General features: G+C 34.4%; 1 protein-coding gene across 4 annotated transcripts in view; it reads right to left on the reverse strand.

Moving 5' to 3' along the window:
• Positions 1-17,500, reverse strand: part of LOC137620733 (nocturnin-like) — a 198,213-nt gene that overhangs the window by 145,612 nt on the left and 35,101 nt on the right. For all 4 annotated transcript variants that reach the window (XM_068351100.1, XM_068351101.1, XM_068351102.1 and 1 more), the window contains one exon: positions 4,960-5,201. In XM_068351100.1, coding sequence (XP_068207201.1) covers positions 4,960-5,201 — 242 coding nt within the window. The remainder of the gene's footprint in view (positions 1-4,959; positions 5,202-17,500) is intronic.

A 17,500-nucleotide genomic window follows, 5' to 3' on the forward strand; every position in this document is an offset into this window, starting at 1 on the left:
ATATAAAATACACACATCACACACACAGACACACACACACACACACATATATATATATATATATATATATATATATATATATATATATATATATATATATATATGTGTGTGTGTGTGTGTGTGTGTGTGTGTGTGTGTGTGTGTGTTGTGTGTGTGTAGGAAAAAAATTCACGTGAATAAGAAACGATTCATAATGATAAAAATAAGGAATGCGCTTCAAATAATAACAATACAAATAAACCTAATCCGAACCACAAAGTGAACACATAAAACCAAATCAAAGCAACAAAAACAATTGAAGTGAGGCCCTTCACAATCCGTTTGATGTTCGACAAGGTCATTATCAGGGTCGCCGGGTGAACTCATTGCCCCGAGAGAGAGAGAGAGAGAGAGAGAGAGAGAGAGAGAGAGAGAGAGAGAGAGAGAGAGAGAGAGAGAGCCTGCAGTTAACTTTTAAGAGAAACTTACGTTTGGTGAGAAAAGTTTTACTGACCTTTTCCTTTTATCGGATTCTGAGAGTTTCTGATTTCAAGATTTTAACTTTTTGAGAAACAGGTTTAATAGAAAAGATTTAGATTTATATTGATCATAGATTTTTACTTCATACATAATTCATGTTTTTATTTCTTCTATTTAATATAACTTCATTTTATTCATATTTAGCATTAATATAGTTATTTTATCATTCCCAAATATAATCAGGCCAGATCTGTAATGGTCGAGTTAGACTCACAGGGCTGGTAAATCTCCTTTTAATAATAATAATAAAGTTTGATCTTATAAGAACACTTTAAGAAAAATAAAACGAAGTTTCTCGAATTTCAAATAGAAAATAAATGATTCACCAGTAATGCTATCCCATGCCTCTGACCACTAGCTTCAAGGGTCGCAAGCCAATTAGTACAGAGAAAGAAAGATAAATGAATTACCCCCAATCAATTTGCATTGATCTACTCTCTATGTTGAGGCTTTTGTTTCAATGGACGTGCTCGTTTTACGATCAGGAGTCCAGAGTAAAATTTACTACCGATTTTTTTTAATTTTGTTCTCATATGCCTAATGTTTTATGCACTTGCAGTTACAATTACAAATAAAATAATTTTTTGAAGGCTATAAACACGCGCATACACATACACGCACCCATACATACACATACACACACACACACATATATATATATATATATATATATATATATATATATATATATATATATATATATATATATATATATATATATATGTATATATATATTGTGTGTGTGTGTGAGAGACTGTATGTGAGTACCTTTCTCAACATAGGTTGATTTTCCTAACAGGGTGGATCTAGAGAAACAAAGAAACATTCTACTATAATTTACTGAATTGTGGATTAACCTCCCTATGCAGAAAAATTCCATAACCTTAGTCGCTTCATTTGGCTTTTCAAGCGATAAAAATCATCCACTCCATTCTCCCACGATCTATACCTCCATCTTCTGGTTCCCCATTATATTCAAACCCTTCCTTTCGTTCACGGTTACTCTCACTTTTCTCCTTTACAGACATCCTCGTTATTTTCATTAGCTTTGAAAGCTTTAATCCATCATCCCAAATCAGTACTACATTATATACCAAATTTTCTTCGCAACTAATTTCTATCATCTTATAACTTTGCATACATCTAAACCTAATTTCCTTTCGCCGATTTATATTATCCCATTTCTTAAGATATTAAACAGCAATGGAGACAGCACGAATTTTCTCAAACTTTCTTCCCACCTACCATGTTATTCTCTAATCTAAAACCCTGACACACACTTTACTTCCTACATAAATACTTCTGAACTGGTCTCAACCACTTATTTTCTTTATATATCTCCAACAACCTCCACGGTAACTCTATCAATTCTATAATAAGTTTTAATTGAGTCCATTTTGTAAATTATCAATTCTATAAGTTTTAATGGAGTCCATTTTGTAATGTATAGCCTAACCATATTACTCTTTCAAAGCAAACACTGGTAGGCACATCCCCTTCCTTCTTTATACCCACACTCTTCCCCTGTCAATAGTTCTGTCCTTCCTTAGTTTCACAATAAAAATCCTTCATTGCAGCTTCCATGGTACACTTGATAACGTTCTATCTCTATCATGCTTACAGACCTTTCAACCCCCTTTACATTTATGCAACAGAACAATGATCATTAAAAATCCCCTTCTTTAGGAACCTTTTATCAAATACAGAAATACCTTGAAGAGCTTTGACAGCCATTCAATAACTATTTCTATCACAAATCAGCATCTAACTTACATAAAAGCACATATGCATAGTTTCTACACACCTTAAATCTACAGGAACTCGGAGTAAATTAAAGAAAAATTATCTTACTTCCTGAATACGGTTATCAAACCGTATATGAATGCAGTCACATAAAATTTGGGAAATATTGAATTTTCAATATGGCGAATAACATATTTGATTTTATTTATATTCCCCGAGTTGCACTTTGGTGTCTGGGCTTATGATGTGGTCTCCTTGAAACTAAGAAACCTGAGGCCGTAATTGAAATCTGACCTTACTGAACTGAGACAAGGCTAAGGGAATACCATTAACACGCTCTACTTTCCTCTCTAGTAATCCTTGGGACTGATATAAGGACTAGCCTTATTTAACGTACAGAGATAACTGCAAGTATTTTAAGTACTGGATTTATCCACTATGCAAATTCTCTTCCCAAACAAGATATTACCAGCTGCATACATGGTAATTATTATAGCAATTCTGAAAGAAAAAATTTTTCCATTCAAAATCGGTGTTATACGCTTAAAATATACATAAGTATTGTTGTTTTATTATTACTATCCCTATTATTAATAGCACTGCCCCCTCCATACATCGGGATCTCTCCTGTAATTCGTTTACGCATCTAATCGAATTAATTACCACTGGGCAATATTGACTCACGGACAAAGCAATAGGTCCAAATCGAGTCCTAAAAGTATAGAATTATCATTTTTTTTTCACCTCGTGAAGAATAAAATAACTTATATTACTTACTTGCTTAATTATGAATAGTTAAACATAATTATATAAAGATCTTAACCGATAGGTTAAATAATTAATATAATTCTATTGTTAAAACCCTTACTATTATTATTATCATTATTTTTATTAGTTTAATGCAGATCTATGTTGTCAATAAATGGGTTTAGATTTAAAAATAGCATCTGTGCGGATCTCTAATGATGTAAGCACGCTATTTAATAGGTGAAGAAGAAGATGATTTGTGGTTTCAGGCGATATATACATAATTTCAGTTCTCACCTCAGTACGATTTCAATATCTTTTATGTATTTTGAACTTATACTTTTGACAGAATTTCAGGAGACGGTAAAGATTCTTATTCAGACCATACACTGGAATACTATCTTTACATGCAATATAGATTAGTATTCAAACCATGGGCTCTGTTATCATGGGGGGAAAGTGTGCAACTTACTCCACTAAATTGGAATATAGGAGATAGCTCTCTTATTATACATTATTTGTTTAAAAGTTTATACGAGACAAATACACCACTTTAAGTTATAGTACGTACAGTAATGAACGAATAGCTTTATATTGATGCAAACTGAAAAATCAGACGCTTTCAAACACAAATGTAAATATATATGTATACAGTATATATATATATATATATATATATATATATATATATATATATATATATATATATATATATATATATATATATATATATACACGAGTTGTGTGTGTGTTAAATCACATGGCCGAGCATAAATTTACCTTCAATCAATTAAAGCAAAGAAAAATTATTACCTACATCATATTTAGCTAACGTATACGATGAGAATGCTTGTTTGATTTTATAGTTCTTTTCCTAATGCTATGAGCATTTTTTCTAATTCATACACTCTATTCATTCAAACAAAACCTAACAAGCTTGATTCTATTTTGGAAACCTGGTTAGCTGAATTACTCATGAGGAATGTCTAAAAAGAAAAGAAAAAGTAGCATTAAAAAAGCAGTCCCCTTCATACTTTTAAATACTTCAGCTAGGTTCTGGAAGTAAATAAAATCTTGCTAATACAGTAAATCGGTCACTAAGAAACCGAGAGGACAACTTGAGGCCGTCTGGTGGTTAGCATCAAGGTTCTATAGCAGTTTGCAAACCCTCAAATCAGGATTGCTGAATTGATACCAATTTGTTATTAATTTATCGTCAGGTAGAATAATAAAATAACACAAGAATATCCACGACGAAAGTCTTGCTAGATTAGATTAAGTTTTATATAAATCTCAGAAGCCATTTTTAGTAGTGTTCTGGTGTTGAGAGATGCCAATTAGCAAAATCTTAATCCCAGACAAGAAATATTCTTATTCAAATGGGAGTTTTATGTCACTTTCACTTTCCATGTGCAACACACTCAAATATACCAGCAACAAAAGAAGGTATTCATTCCTTTTAAGTACTGACTATGGCTACGAACTATCAGACGCTTTGAATAGTTTTCCTTTAACGGAAAATCTCTGGAATGTAATCGATTACTGCTGTGTTCCAATACGTCTATTGATTTAAAATATTTGTGCAAATTCTTCACTTCGTACAACATTCAGAATTACCTCCAGTTATACAACATACTGCAGAGACACATACATGAAATTACTAAAGTACAGTTCGACTCAGAAATTCCTGACACACCTCGCTTTGTGGAAGTGAACCCTGTCACACTCTGACTACACGGTGAGTTCCTGTGTGTAGTCCGCCTCACCATCTCTCCCTACACTAGAGGTTTGGTTACACGTCACGCAATAACGTTGCAACATAGTGCACTTCCTCGGAGCGAGGTGTACCGGTTCCCGGAATGCCTGTGTTCAACTGTGCATCTAAAACCGCAAAAAAAAAATTGCATGTATAAAAGCATGTATTCAGATTAAGAAATGTATACTACAGACCTTGTGCCAGGATATTCCACTGCATGACCCTGAAAGTGCCACCAGCAGATATCGAAGGGGAGTCGATTTCGCCGTAAGTGGGCGCCTTTCGGTAATTACGTGGCAGAATGGCTGGAAGATGCTTGATGGGCTCCCGCACCCACTCTAGTAATGCCCGGGCATCTAGATCCTTGGGCACCACCACGTGGTCATCCTGGTTTTCCTCGCTCTCCACCCTCGGCTTGGACGTAAAACTTCCCATCCTGAAGGATTAAAGATTAAAATTAATATTGATAAGAGATAAAAACAGTATATATTCAACATATCTAAGTTAACAACGAAAGAAACCACAGTTTATACCATATAATAACTAAATACTCTCTGATTAATTAATTATTCAGAGGCTCAAATACACTATTAAGTAGTATCCTCCTTTACATTTTGATATATAGTGTATATTTCAGTGTTTACACAAAAAATGAGTTACTGTCACGTTTGACCATCTTAAACAAACCTTGTGTAAAAAAAAAAAATACTTTCGAGTTAATTTGGACTGCTATGTTACACTACCTTTGGTTTAATGTTACAAAAAGCACGGGTGTGTTCCCAGAATCATTTGACATAGGTAAATAGCAGGAATTTCTACACAGCATTTAGGTTAACAAAAGGTAATAAACTACGTTACAGAGATAGACAGGGTTGAAATGCAAACATTCAATTCTCAGCAGCTGTGAAAGACCTCAAAATACAGTATACCTTCAGAACATTATGATTTCCCGGATAATCTATATTAAGGACGAATCATCGGAATTAATGCTCAGAATAAAAATTTCGGACTAAAATTTAAATTTCCTCTAGTCCCGGTAGTCTGAAAATGCTCAGCAGGATCTGAGCTAAACTTCTAAATCACCAAATGCGTTGAAAACTTAGTTTCTCCAGGAAACGAAATATTTGCAAAGAACTGACATAAATAAAAACAATATTTTCGTTGCAGAGTATTACATGTTTGATATTCATAATTCTTAATATTCTATTTGTAAGATATGAAAAGTCTTCTTTCCCCCAAATTCTAGATATTGGTACAGGAACAAACATTCCATTTTATAACATCATCGGTGTTTACTATAAAAAATTAAAATTTTATGAAAAAAAAACTATTTTCTTATGTTATTGGCATACTCATAAGAAAACAAATCTTGGGATTAAAAGCGGAAATGTCAAATTCAATAGCTTCCCTCAACGATCAAATACATGAACCTGATTCCACAACAAAACCTGAACACGGATCCAGTTACAGACTAACATATGGATAAGGGTCCGAATACAGATCAACTTAAGGGCGGGTTCACATCCAAATCAATATTGGAGGTCTAGTTCAGAGCCAATTCTAACTACTGTATAAGCTCGAGTACAGATTACTATTATCATTATTATAATAGTAGTAGTAGTAGTAGTAGTAGTAGTCAAGTTATAACCCTAGTTGGAAAAGCAGAACGCTTTAAGCCCATGGGCTCTATCATGGAAAGCAACCAAGTGCAGAAATGGAAAATGGAAATAACAAATAAACTGTACACAGTATGAGAATTGATAAATATAAATATAAAATGTATCAAGATCAGAAACAACATTAAAATAGATCGGCCATATTAAAACTATAAAACAGGACACATGACAACCTGTTAAACATAAAAACATTTGCAACGAATTTATAAATCTGAAGTTCCCCTGCTTCAACTGCCAGAGTAGAAAGATCATTTTACAATCTAGTAATAGCTACGATAAAACTTCTAGGTACTGTGTAGTATTGAGACTTCTGATGGAGAAGGCAGGACTGTTAGAATTAACTGGTTACCTAGTACTACTTGCAAGATGGTACAGTATGGGATGATCTGAATGCAAAGGATGGTTAGAATTATGAAAATTTTAATGTAATTTTCACAATGAATTAACTGAATATGGTGACAGAGATTAATATCTATATAAAGGATACGGAATTTAATAAACTGCAAATTTTTGACAAACAAATTAAGATGAGAGTCAGAAGCTGAGGACCAGACAGAAAAACAATACTCGAAACAAGGTAAAATAAAAAAAAAATTAACTTTCTCAATATGTAAATTTTTGTGCAATTGAAGAAGAAACTAACTAGATTTGTTCCTCAAAAGAACAATCAAGAATCACGCCAAATTTTTTGAATGAATTATATATAGTTAAAGAAAGATTGTCAATGCAAAGATCGGGATGTTGAAGAACCACTATCCTCGACCTATTTAGAATCATACTTTGAGTTCAGTTAGGGTTCAACTTCATCACCTGTAATTTGCACCATGCACTAATTGTAGGTAGACCTCTATTAAATTTATGGGATTCAGGAACCATGGGTCTATATTCAGGAAGCGGAATTGAGGCACAGTGAGCAGTATCATCTGCACATGCAACTAGCTTCTTTTCTAAGCCAAATCACATGTGTATAAAGTATAAAAACTAATGTGCAGACAACACTGCAATGAAGTACATCTGATAGTACATTCCTCCAGTCACTATAGTGAACATCGGCAATAACTTTTTACAATCTATTACTTAAAAATTCAATAACTTTGCTAAAAGAAGACCCACAAGAGACTCCAGACAATATATGGAGATGGGTTCAGTTCAAGATTTGAATTTGGTTTACGCCCAGATCAAAACATTAACCTTGGCCCAAATCTAGATCTCTAGATCACAATCTAAACTTTAATTCAAAGCCAGATCAAAATCTGAATCCATGCCTGCATCCAGATCAACAAAGAGACAGGTCCAGATCCAGACACAGAGCATAACCTGAACTTTGGTCAAAATCTAAATCAAATCTGAAGCCAAGTCCAGATCGGATCAAAATATGAACGCAAGGCTAAATACAGATCGAGATCAACATTTGAACACGAGTTACTATTATCATTTTTATTTTTATTATCATTACAAACTAAGCTACAACCCTAGTTAGAAAAGCAAGATGCTATAAGCTCGAGGGGTCCAACATAGAAAAAAAGAGCCCAGAGGGAAAGGAAACAAGGAAATAAATAAACTACAAGAGAAGTGAAAAGCAATTAAAATAAAATATTTTGAAAATAGTAACAATATTAAATTAAATGGATCCACGTCAAAATCTGAAACATGCTACAGATTCAGATTTATATGTGAAGCTCAGATCTAGATCCAGATCACTCTTAGAAAAATAATAACAAAGCACTTCCTTTTTGTTATTAGTGAAAATTTTTCAGACGAAAAGAAACGAAGCCTTATTACCTATATAAAATTCAAAGTCTTGACGCTGAAAGAATGAAAAAAAAAAAAAAACGGTTTCAGATGTCGATGTCTTAATTATCAATAAAAGACGTAGTATTTGATATTGTATTGAATTCAATCAACAATACTTCTCCTCATCATGACATTCTAGAATGTTCCCAACACGGACTATGATCCACGAACGTTTATTAAGACCCATCAGTTCATAGTAATTGCCAACAATAATAATAACCTCGAAATACTACCACATCTTTTATCAGTCAACTTAATTCCAGTGAAAATTGAGGACCAAATTTTGTAAACTAGCATGGCATACAGACACAGAAAACAATATTCCAACAGAAGTGTCGTCTTTGAAAACTAGATATGCAATACAGATCATAATGGGAATGACGTGAATTATAAATATCCAGTCATTAGAATGACCATCAATATACAGCTTGAGAAGGGCCAGGCATTAACACAATTTCCCTATGAAGTAACGGTATTACAATTAATGTATTATGCTGAGGAATTTAATTAACCTTGAACTTTCTAAAATCTATATCAATAATTACGATTAATGGTCAGTAATTATCAAATAACTATCTTGATAAATAAATTACGAGGAACCAATTATTCTTAATTCAAGCATTTTATTTATATCAAAGGAACTGTCCGCCACACACACACACACACATATATACAGTATATATATATATATATATATATATATATATATATATATATATATATATATATATATATATATATATATATATATATATATATATATAGTAGAGAGAGAGAGAGAGAGAGAGAGAGAGAGAGAGAGAGAGAGAGAGAGAGAGAGAGAGAGAGAGAGAGAGAGAGAGAGAGAGAGAGAGAGAGAGCAGTGGGTCATTATTTCGGAGATTTTTTTAATTCCACGTAAGCAACAATAGCTATATACCGAACAGTGAATTTTGCACATAATCAATAACCGAAATAGATGACATTACTCAAAATTTCCTCTAGGGAAGACGTCTTCATGTTATGGTAGTCATGGTGGAACTGATTTCTGAAGCCGAGGGAAAAAATGGCTCTTGTAAAAACCATCCGGGAACTTTGGCATAAATATTTGGAACTTCTTAATTGCTTCAAAAAGCTAGCTAATGATTATGTCATACAGATAAACTCAAAACGGTGCCTAAAGCGAAAGCAAACAGAGCATACGCACTGACCCAGAATCTTTCTCTAAAAAGTAAAAAATAAACTTGGAAAATTAAATGGTATTTACATTTTTTGTCGATTGATACTTAAGTTACTATGTATCATATATTAACCAAAAAAGAATCTCACCCGACCAGGAAAATATAAATAACTGAAACCTTGGTAGACAAGATAAAGACATATCTAGACCATAAAATGGTTTCACTATAAAAACAGGATGTTACCACAAGCCACATAATTATAATCACAAACTACAAAGAATTCATCTTTCATTCTCAAGTGCAGTATGTTTAAGAGAAGCTTGAGGATACGAAAAGTATAATAATACAAATAGCTAATCTCACACTAGCAGCACTTAACTCTCATTGAATGACATTATCACTATAATCACTATCTCATTTGGACTTACAAGAGCACTGAAAACGGAAATTTATCAAGATAGAATAGTTCAGACAGTAAATTGAGAAGAAGCAATTGGGAAAGGATGGAAAATTAAAGACAAGGCAGTTAGTGTAACAAGAAACTGCAAAGGACTTTAGTGTTGATAGCTGAGATGTAGTTGTTGAAGCTTATAAAGCAGAAAAGAAATCTTCGTAGGCTATTTATCATTATAAATTTTATGACACTATACCATAGGACATGTGATTTCGATAATAAAGTGCGTGCATAATCCGACGTTCCTTTAATACGTAATTGCCTGTAACCAAGCCCAAATTATTTTCTGGTGTTATTTCGAGTAAAAATGTTTTATTTATATTACTATAAGTGAATAAGACAATGCTCTAATCATATTTTCAGTGAGAATAAACCTATGCTATTTTCACGTTATTGTGCAACAGCCACCCGTCGAGATACTACTGCTACAGTTATTGGGTCTTTTGACTGGTCCGACAGTAGTACATTGGATCTTTCTCTCTGGTTACGGTTCATTTTCCTTTGCCTACACACACACATAATAGTCTGGCGTACTCTTTACATAATCTCATTTATCCTCATACACCTGACAACATTGAGATTACCAAACAATTCTTCTTATTGGACTGTCATTGTTCAGTGGCCACTTTCCTCTTGGTAAGGGTAGAAGAGACTCTTTAGCTATGGTAAGCAGCTCTTCTAGGAGAAGGACACTCCAAAATCAAACCAATGTTCACTAATCTTGGGTAGTGTCGTAGCCTCTGTACCAAGGTCTTCCACTGTCTTGGGTTAGAGTTCTCTTGCTTGAGGGTATACTCGGGCACATTATTCTATCTTATTTCTCTCCCTCTTGTTTTGTTGAAGTTTTATAGTTTATATATGAAATATTTATTTTAATGTTGTTATTGCTCTTAAGATATTTCATTTTTCTTTTTGTTTTTCCTCACCGAGCTATTTTCCCTGTTGGAGTCCCTGGGTTTATAGCACCCTGCTTTTCCAACTAGGGTTGTAGCTTAGCAAGTAACAACAACAACAACAACAACAACAATAATAATAATAATAATAGGCTTTAGCTATTTTTGTGTCATTGTACCCATCCTTATAAATGAAACAAACAGCAGTGACATCCAGGAAGACTAAAAAAGTCAAGGGTTTCTGCATGGACAGTTATGCGTCTTCCCTCTCAACCCTTGAATGAAGTTTGTGATTACAGTGTATAAACAGGCCGAAATAAACACAATGCAAATATTTCAGCAGTAACAAACAACGTTATCTACTACTACTTCAATAATTACTACCGAAAGAAGATAATTCCATAATTAAGTTAGCTTTAGTGGACTCTATAAATACTGCTTTATACATTTCCTGGTGTTTCTTTTTTTAGTATTTCAAGAATCTAGAATCGCAAAAACACTTAAGTTACAGTCAAAGCTGAGTTTTCCTTCGAAAGCGGACAGATCGTATCTACATTTCTTTACAATGATGAAGCCTAGGCTTATGGGGTGAACAGACCAAAAGCCTGATGAAAATAAGATCAAGAATTAAAAGAAAGAAAGAAATGGGATGTAACTGAAGGAACACGGAAAATTTCGATTATTCCAATTATTGATAATTGAGTGATAAAAATTTTAGATAGTGATACACTTATTTACTTATAGCTTCAAGACCTTATCTTGGGATGCAGCTGACCAGCATCTTGAAAAGGGTGAATCGCGAATATTATTAGACAACAAGGATGCACGCACGAAGCTTTTGGCTTATTGATACTGAGAATTTAGGCCATATGGTCTAGCACTGCGGTTGGGGAAGCCTTTTAGCAAAAAGTTGCAAATTGAAGAAAATCCTCGAAGTAGTACGATAAAGTAAAAGTTGAAAGGTGCCATGAAGGTATAGTTGTAGGATGCTTTTTAAAAATGGCCAAAGGGATCCTACAATAGTGCCTAAAGAGCAAAATGGAAGGTGTACTAACGGCACTACTCGACTAATTATTCAAATATTGGTCAATATGAAAACAATAATTAGCAAATCTAACATAATATGAACCGTTAAGAAAAATAACACGGACATAATGGTCTCGTTTGGTAAGTCATAAGACATACGTAGTACGCAAGCCTCTTTTCTACAGATATGACAACTACGTTATCTTTTCCACCTCCAATGTATCAATATAATAGTAACATATACAGAAGAAACTTCAAAAGTTTGAACAGTTTTATACGACACTGAAGGATACAGTATATCTAAAGGGGAAACAAACTCTATTTCAATGAATCTTGAGAACTTAGAAGTAAGAATAAAACACCAAACAATAAAACAACATATGAAAATAGAATTAAACAATGAAAAAAAAAAAAACTTCGATAAAACAAGAATTTAATGCAGTAGCGATTGCAAGGAAAGATCAATACCAAGATGGGGAAATTCGACGCTGGTTCATAACCCTAAAAGAGACTAGCATGGGTTCCGAGTAATGCGATAAACAAAGATTACATCAAATTCTAAGTGGAAAAAATACACAAAAACTTTGCTGTGGCGAAAGGTTTTGCGTGTATTGCCATGATCAGCAATGCTATACTAGTCAGGGCCACCCAAACTAGGTAGGTTGGCTGTGAGCGATCAGACTAAGGTCTTCCACCATCACCAATCGGCAGTAGCCAGCATGGTGATGAAAACTGGTCAAACCCTGGCCATGAATAAGTACATGTCTGAGGCGTTTGTCCTGCAGTGACTATAAACTGATGCATTTATTGTTGTTACTATTGTTGGATGTATGCGTGTGGCATTGATTATCTAAAAACGTAAACTATCATACATTACACATTTACATATCGCTGCGCACTTGGATAATATTGAATATAATCTGATCTCAAGTGGTTTAGCTATAGCAATGTAATTCATAAACCAACAATATATATGTTTGCATAATATGACATCATTGGTGCTACTATAGTGTGAGGTCTACCGCCATATGTCGCCTACCCAGGTGGAGGGTGAGGTCTACCGCGTGACCAGCCTCCCAGAGCCCCGCACCTAACCATGAACTGCCCAAATTCATCAAAAACGTGACCTGCCCATATAAAAGGAAGCAAATGGATCTCCTAAATCAGTTTTTCCCTCGGCCTAAAAGAGATATCAGCATTCTACAGTGAACCACCAGCAACAGGAGCACACACACAGGCAATTGAGCGATCGTGGTTGGACGCTAAAATTATGATTCTGAAGAGATTAATGCGAGGTGTTGGTCGTCAGCTGTTCCAGTCTCATCTTGATCATTTTTGCTGGAAGGTGATGAAAAAACTTCCAATGATCTATTTGTGTCATTCTTAGAAGATGTACGAAGTGTGTATCGCTAGAGTAAATGTATGGAAATATATGATAACCTGTTTGATGTACTGTACGAAGTATATCGCTGGAAAATATGTATGGAAATATATGATAACCTGTTTGATGTACGAAGTGTATCGCTAGAATAAATGTATGGAAATATATGATAACCTGTTTGATGTTCGAAGAGTGTATCGCTAGAATAAATGTATGGAAATATATGATAACACGTTTGATGTTCGAAGAGTGTATCGCTAGAATAAATGTATGGAAATATATGATAACATGTTTATTTTTACCTTTATTCCTTTTTTTAATGTAATTAGAAATCCAATTATCTATTTAAGTCATTTTTAAGATATGTGTAAATTAAACAAATGTATGAAATGTGTTTTATATCTGAGGGGCGAATAATTCAGCGGTAGACCTCACGCTATAGTACTAACGGGAGGTAGATCTCACGCTATAGTAGCACCTCATCATTTTACTACTGCTTTCTCATCAGGCAAAAGTGGACAATTCAGAAGTCTGACGTTGCACCTTTTGAGGTATACAATATAGCAAGACAGGGCCATAACTATAGTCATGTATTTTTGCGAGGTAGATTTGCACCGACTCGCAGGGATGCCATTTTAGCTCGGAAAGGTTTCCTAATACCTGATTGGTCGGAAGTATTTTTGTCAGAATACCATTATTGTTTTCAAATGATTACCAGATAATGAGAATCGAAACTTATTTACTAACCTAAATTTCTCTCTCAGATATAGGTATCGTGATGGTAAATCTAAATTTGATAACACCCGCCGAAGTCAACGACAGGAGCTTGTTTTCTTTCGGATGCACGCTGCATAATTTTTTTACTTTTCGCATATTTCAACCCAAATTGAGATAAATTACACCAAGAATAAGAAAAACCTGTTATTATACTTATTTTGAATACCAGAATCTACTATAAACCTGGAATTGATAAAACAAACTATTGGTGAAAATAGCGGTTAGGTAAAAGCATAGATTGAGTGGGTCCTGAACACCAAAGAGAGAAGGGAAGGGAGATTGTAACTCGGCGGTGAAATTGTGAATTCGTTTAATTGTGATTTTCATGCAATTTATGCAACACTACAGTATCCTCGAAACGAAAATATTGCTATTAATAAAATCTAAACCTTTACGAAACAAATAACCCCTTTCTAAACGGACTACCATCATAGGCCTATGATGAAAGTCGTATAAAAAGGGATAAGAGACACGTCAGTCGAGATGTTGGAACACACACATATGCATGCGTGTGTGACATCACTGATTTATTTAACGTGTACAAGCTACATATTTTACACAATACACTAGAATCTAAACTTTTACGAAAAAAAAATAGAAAACCCTTTCTATAGACTTATTGTACATCATAGACCTATGATATAAGTCCGTATAGAACGGAGTTTTTTCTCTCTTTTTTTGTAAAGATTTAATTTTATTAATACCAATATATTCGGTTTGAGGGTACTGTAGTGTTGCATAAAAAAAAAACTAATTCATCCATTCACCGCCGAGTTACAATCTCCCTTTCATTCCCTCTTTGGTGTTTGACAGTAGAATGTTAGTTTTACCCAGGACACACTCCATGTGAGTCTTGCTTTTACCTAACCGCTATTTTCACCAAAGGTTAGTTTTATCAATTCCAGGTTTATAGTAGATTCTGGTATTCAAAATAAGTTTATAATAACAGGTTTTTCTTATTCTTGGTGTAATTTATCTCAATTTGGGTTGAAATATGCGAAAAGTAAAAAAAAAAATATGCAGCGTGCATCCGAAAACAAGTACCTGTCGTTGACTTCGGCGGGTGTTGTTAATGAATATATATTTACCATAGCGATACTTTATAATATATTTATTTGTTAACATTATCTATCGACAAAACCTATATCTGAGAGAGAAATTTAGATTAGTAAATAAGTTTTGATTCTCATTACTTTGTAATCATATGAAAACAATGATGGCATTCGGACAAAAATACTTCCGACCAATCAGCTATTGGGAAATTTTCCGAGCTAAAATGGCACCCCTGCGAGTCGGTGCAATTCTGCCTTGCTAAGAAAAAATTGACTATAGTAACCAAGATGCGAATACGCACCTTAAATTGAGAGTCTCGTATGTATATGCCCACAATAACATCTCATTTAACTTCTTTGTGAGATGTATCAAATTAATATGTAATTATTCATGAATTATGTCACACGGTAAGCTGTATGGTTTAAAGTGATAATCCTTCATCCCAATGTAACCTGGCAGAGGGTAACAACGAAAATGTTTCAAAAAAGAAAAAAAAAATCTGTAATACTGTACTTTTAGTCATGCAAATTCATTCGGATATTTGCAGATGAATAAAAGTGATAGCCAAACGCATGATCGAAACGAGGCATCTCTTTTAACTCCCAAACAGGGAGGAGCTTAAGACGTTAAGCATGCACTTTTAAACGAACATGATTGTTCTGTTGTTCATAAGAGAGTCATGCAAAACAGCAACCAAAGCAATGGGCTCCCAGCTTCTGCTCCCTCGAACTATGATTCGTCTCGATTCGATTCAAAATTGCTCTTTGCGTTTGTGGATAAGCGTTGCCACACCGTCGTACATATAGGCTACTCTACGTACATATAGCCTAATGCGTATGCTATCCAATGCGTTACAAACTGACAATATTATCTAAATCACCACAAAAATAGTACTATGTAATACATTCGTGTTGTTAATCTAAAAGTAAGCACACGTATGTAGGTAAGTTTCTCTAAGAAATATACGGAAGTCTGGCAACTTCCAAATAACCTTACTTTCACATTGATACTTTGATGATGAAAATACAATTAACTAGTGATCAATAAAAATAACTTTCCCTATAAGCATCGTGTAATAATAACTAGGGGCTTTTATTGGTAGCATGGTACTATAAAATACAGTTAAATCGACTGCAAGATTTCAACATCAGATATTTTTCGTCCATTAACTTTAACAGGAAGGCCTACTATAACATTTATGAATTCAATTTCTATTCACAAAAACCGATAATGGTCCAAATAAAGCTATTTTTTCGCCGTTTGATCATTCATATCCCGTCCCATTGTTTTCCCACTTAAATCAAAATTATAAACAATATTAAGATGAAATCAGAAAATGTGGCCGTGGCTTCCTTTCACATATTTACTACCAATCTCCTTTACATAACATACACAACAAACATCTAGGATAAATTCAACTGACACAGGATAATCCCCGGCTTGTAACCCTGTCATATTACACACTGACCTGTAAAAGCGCTTCATATGCGTTTTAGTAGGTGACTGTTGACGCCCCAACACAATTCTCAGTCCTCACATCTTTAACACAAGGGAAATTCAAACTGGGACTCTCCTCGGGTTTTCAAACTCAGTGGCTTTTAATTTTAGTGTCTCCCAAACATTGAACTGGTAGATAAAATGTGGGAATGCCATCCCGATTTTGAATGATATGCTGTTATTGGTTATACATAAAAGAAATGGTATTACCTATTCCAAAGCTGTTGAATCGTTGGAAATGGAGTTTTCTAATTCAGGCAACTGCTGCTGATTCCAATTTCCCGCCAAAAAGAACAGTCCTCCGACCATCACCAGGGGATGGGGGTTAGAGGACCACGACGGGAAACGTAATTTGGAAAAGTTTGGCGGAAATTATATTATGTCCAAGACTAACTAGAATGCCGGGATAGCAAGTATATGGTCTCAAATTTTTAAGTCTTCTTGTTTTCATAGATGGGACTAAATCGCTGTTTGTTGGTGAGATAGTAACGCAGCAACCGGTTGTGAAAGCCGTTAGTGCTGGTGAAATGTTAGCGATAAGTGTAACTTCAGCTTATTTTAGTGCCACGAGTCTGGGTTTACACGACAGTGCAATGTACAAATCATGGACAGTTATCAAATATGACTTTTGTGACAAATGTCATAAGGGAACTTTGAAGAAATCGATTTTCATTCCGACAAAGACGATTGACAAGTGAAATTGGCATGGAAGATTTTGAAGTCATGTGTCACAACTATCAACTGACGCTAATTATAATTTTTCCATGAGCAGCTGCCTAATTTCTGGGCTGTTAGACATGAAGTTACTATTACCAGATTACCCTGTCTCATTACCAGGTAAGTAAAGTTGGATTAATATACATTAGCTTTCAGGCTGACGTTGAAATTTTCCAGTGAACACTGTCCATTGCCTGTTGTTTAAGTCTAATCATATTTGTTTTAAATTACCACCTCTGGAATAGCACTGCTATGAGAGCGACCTGCACTAAAGGTGCAGGCAAGGGACGGGCTCTTGCACTTAGGC

This window comes from Palaemon carinicauda, chromosome 27 (assembly GCF_036898095.1).
Source record: "Palaemon carinicauda isolate YSFRI2023 chromosome 27, ASM3689809v2, whole genome shotgun sequence".
NCBI lineage: Eukaryota > Metazoa > Arthropoda > Malacostraca > Decapoda > Palaemonidae > Palaemon > Palaemon carinicauda.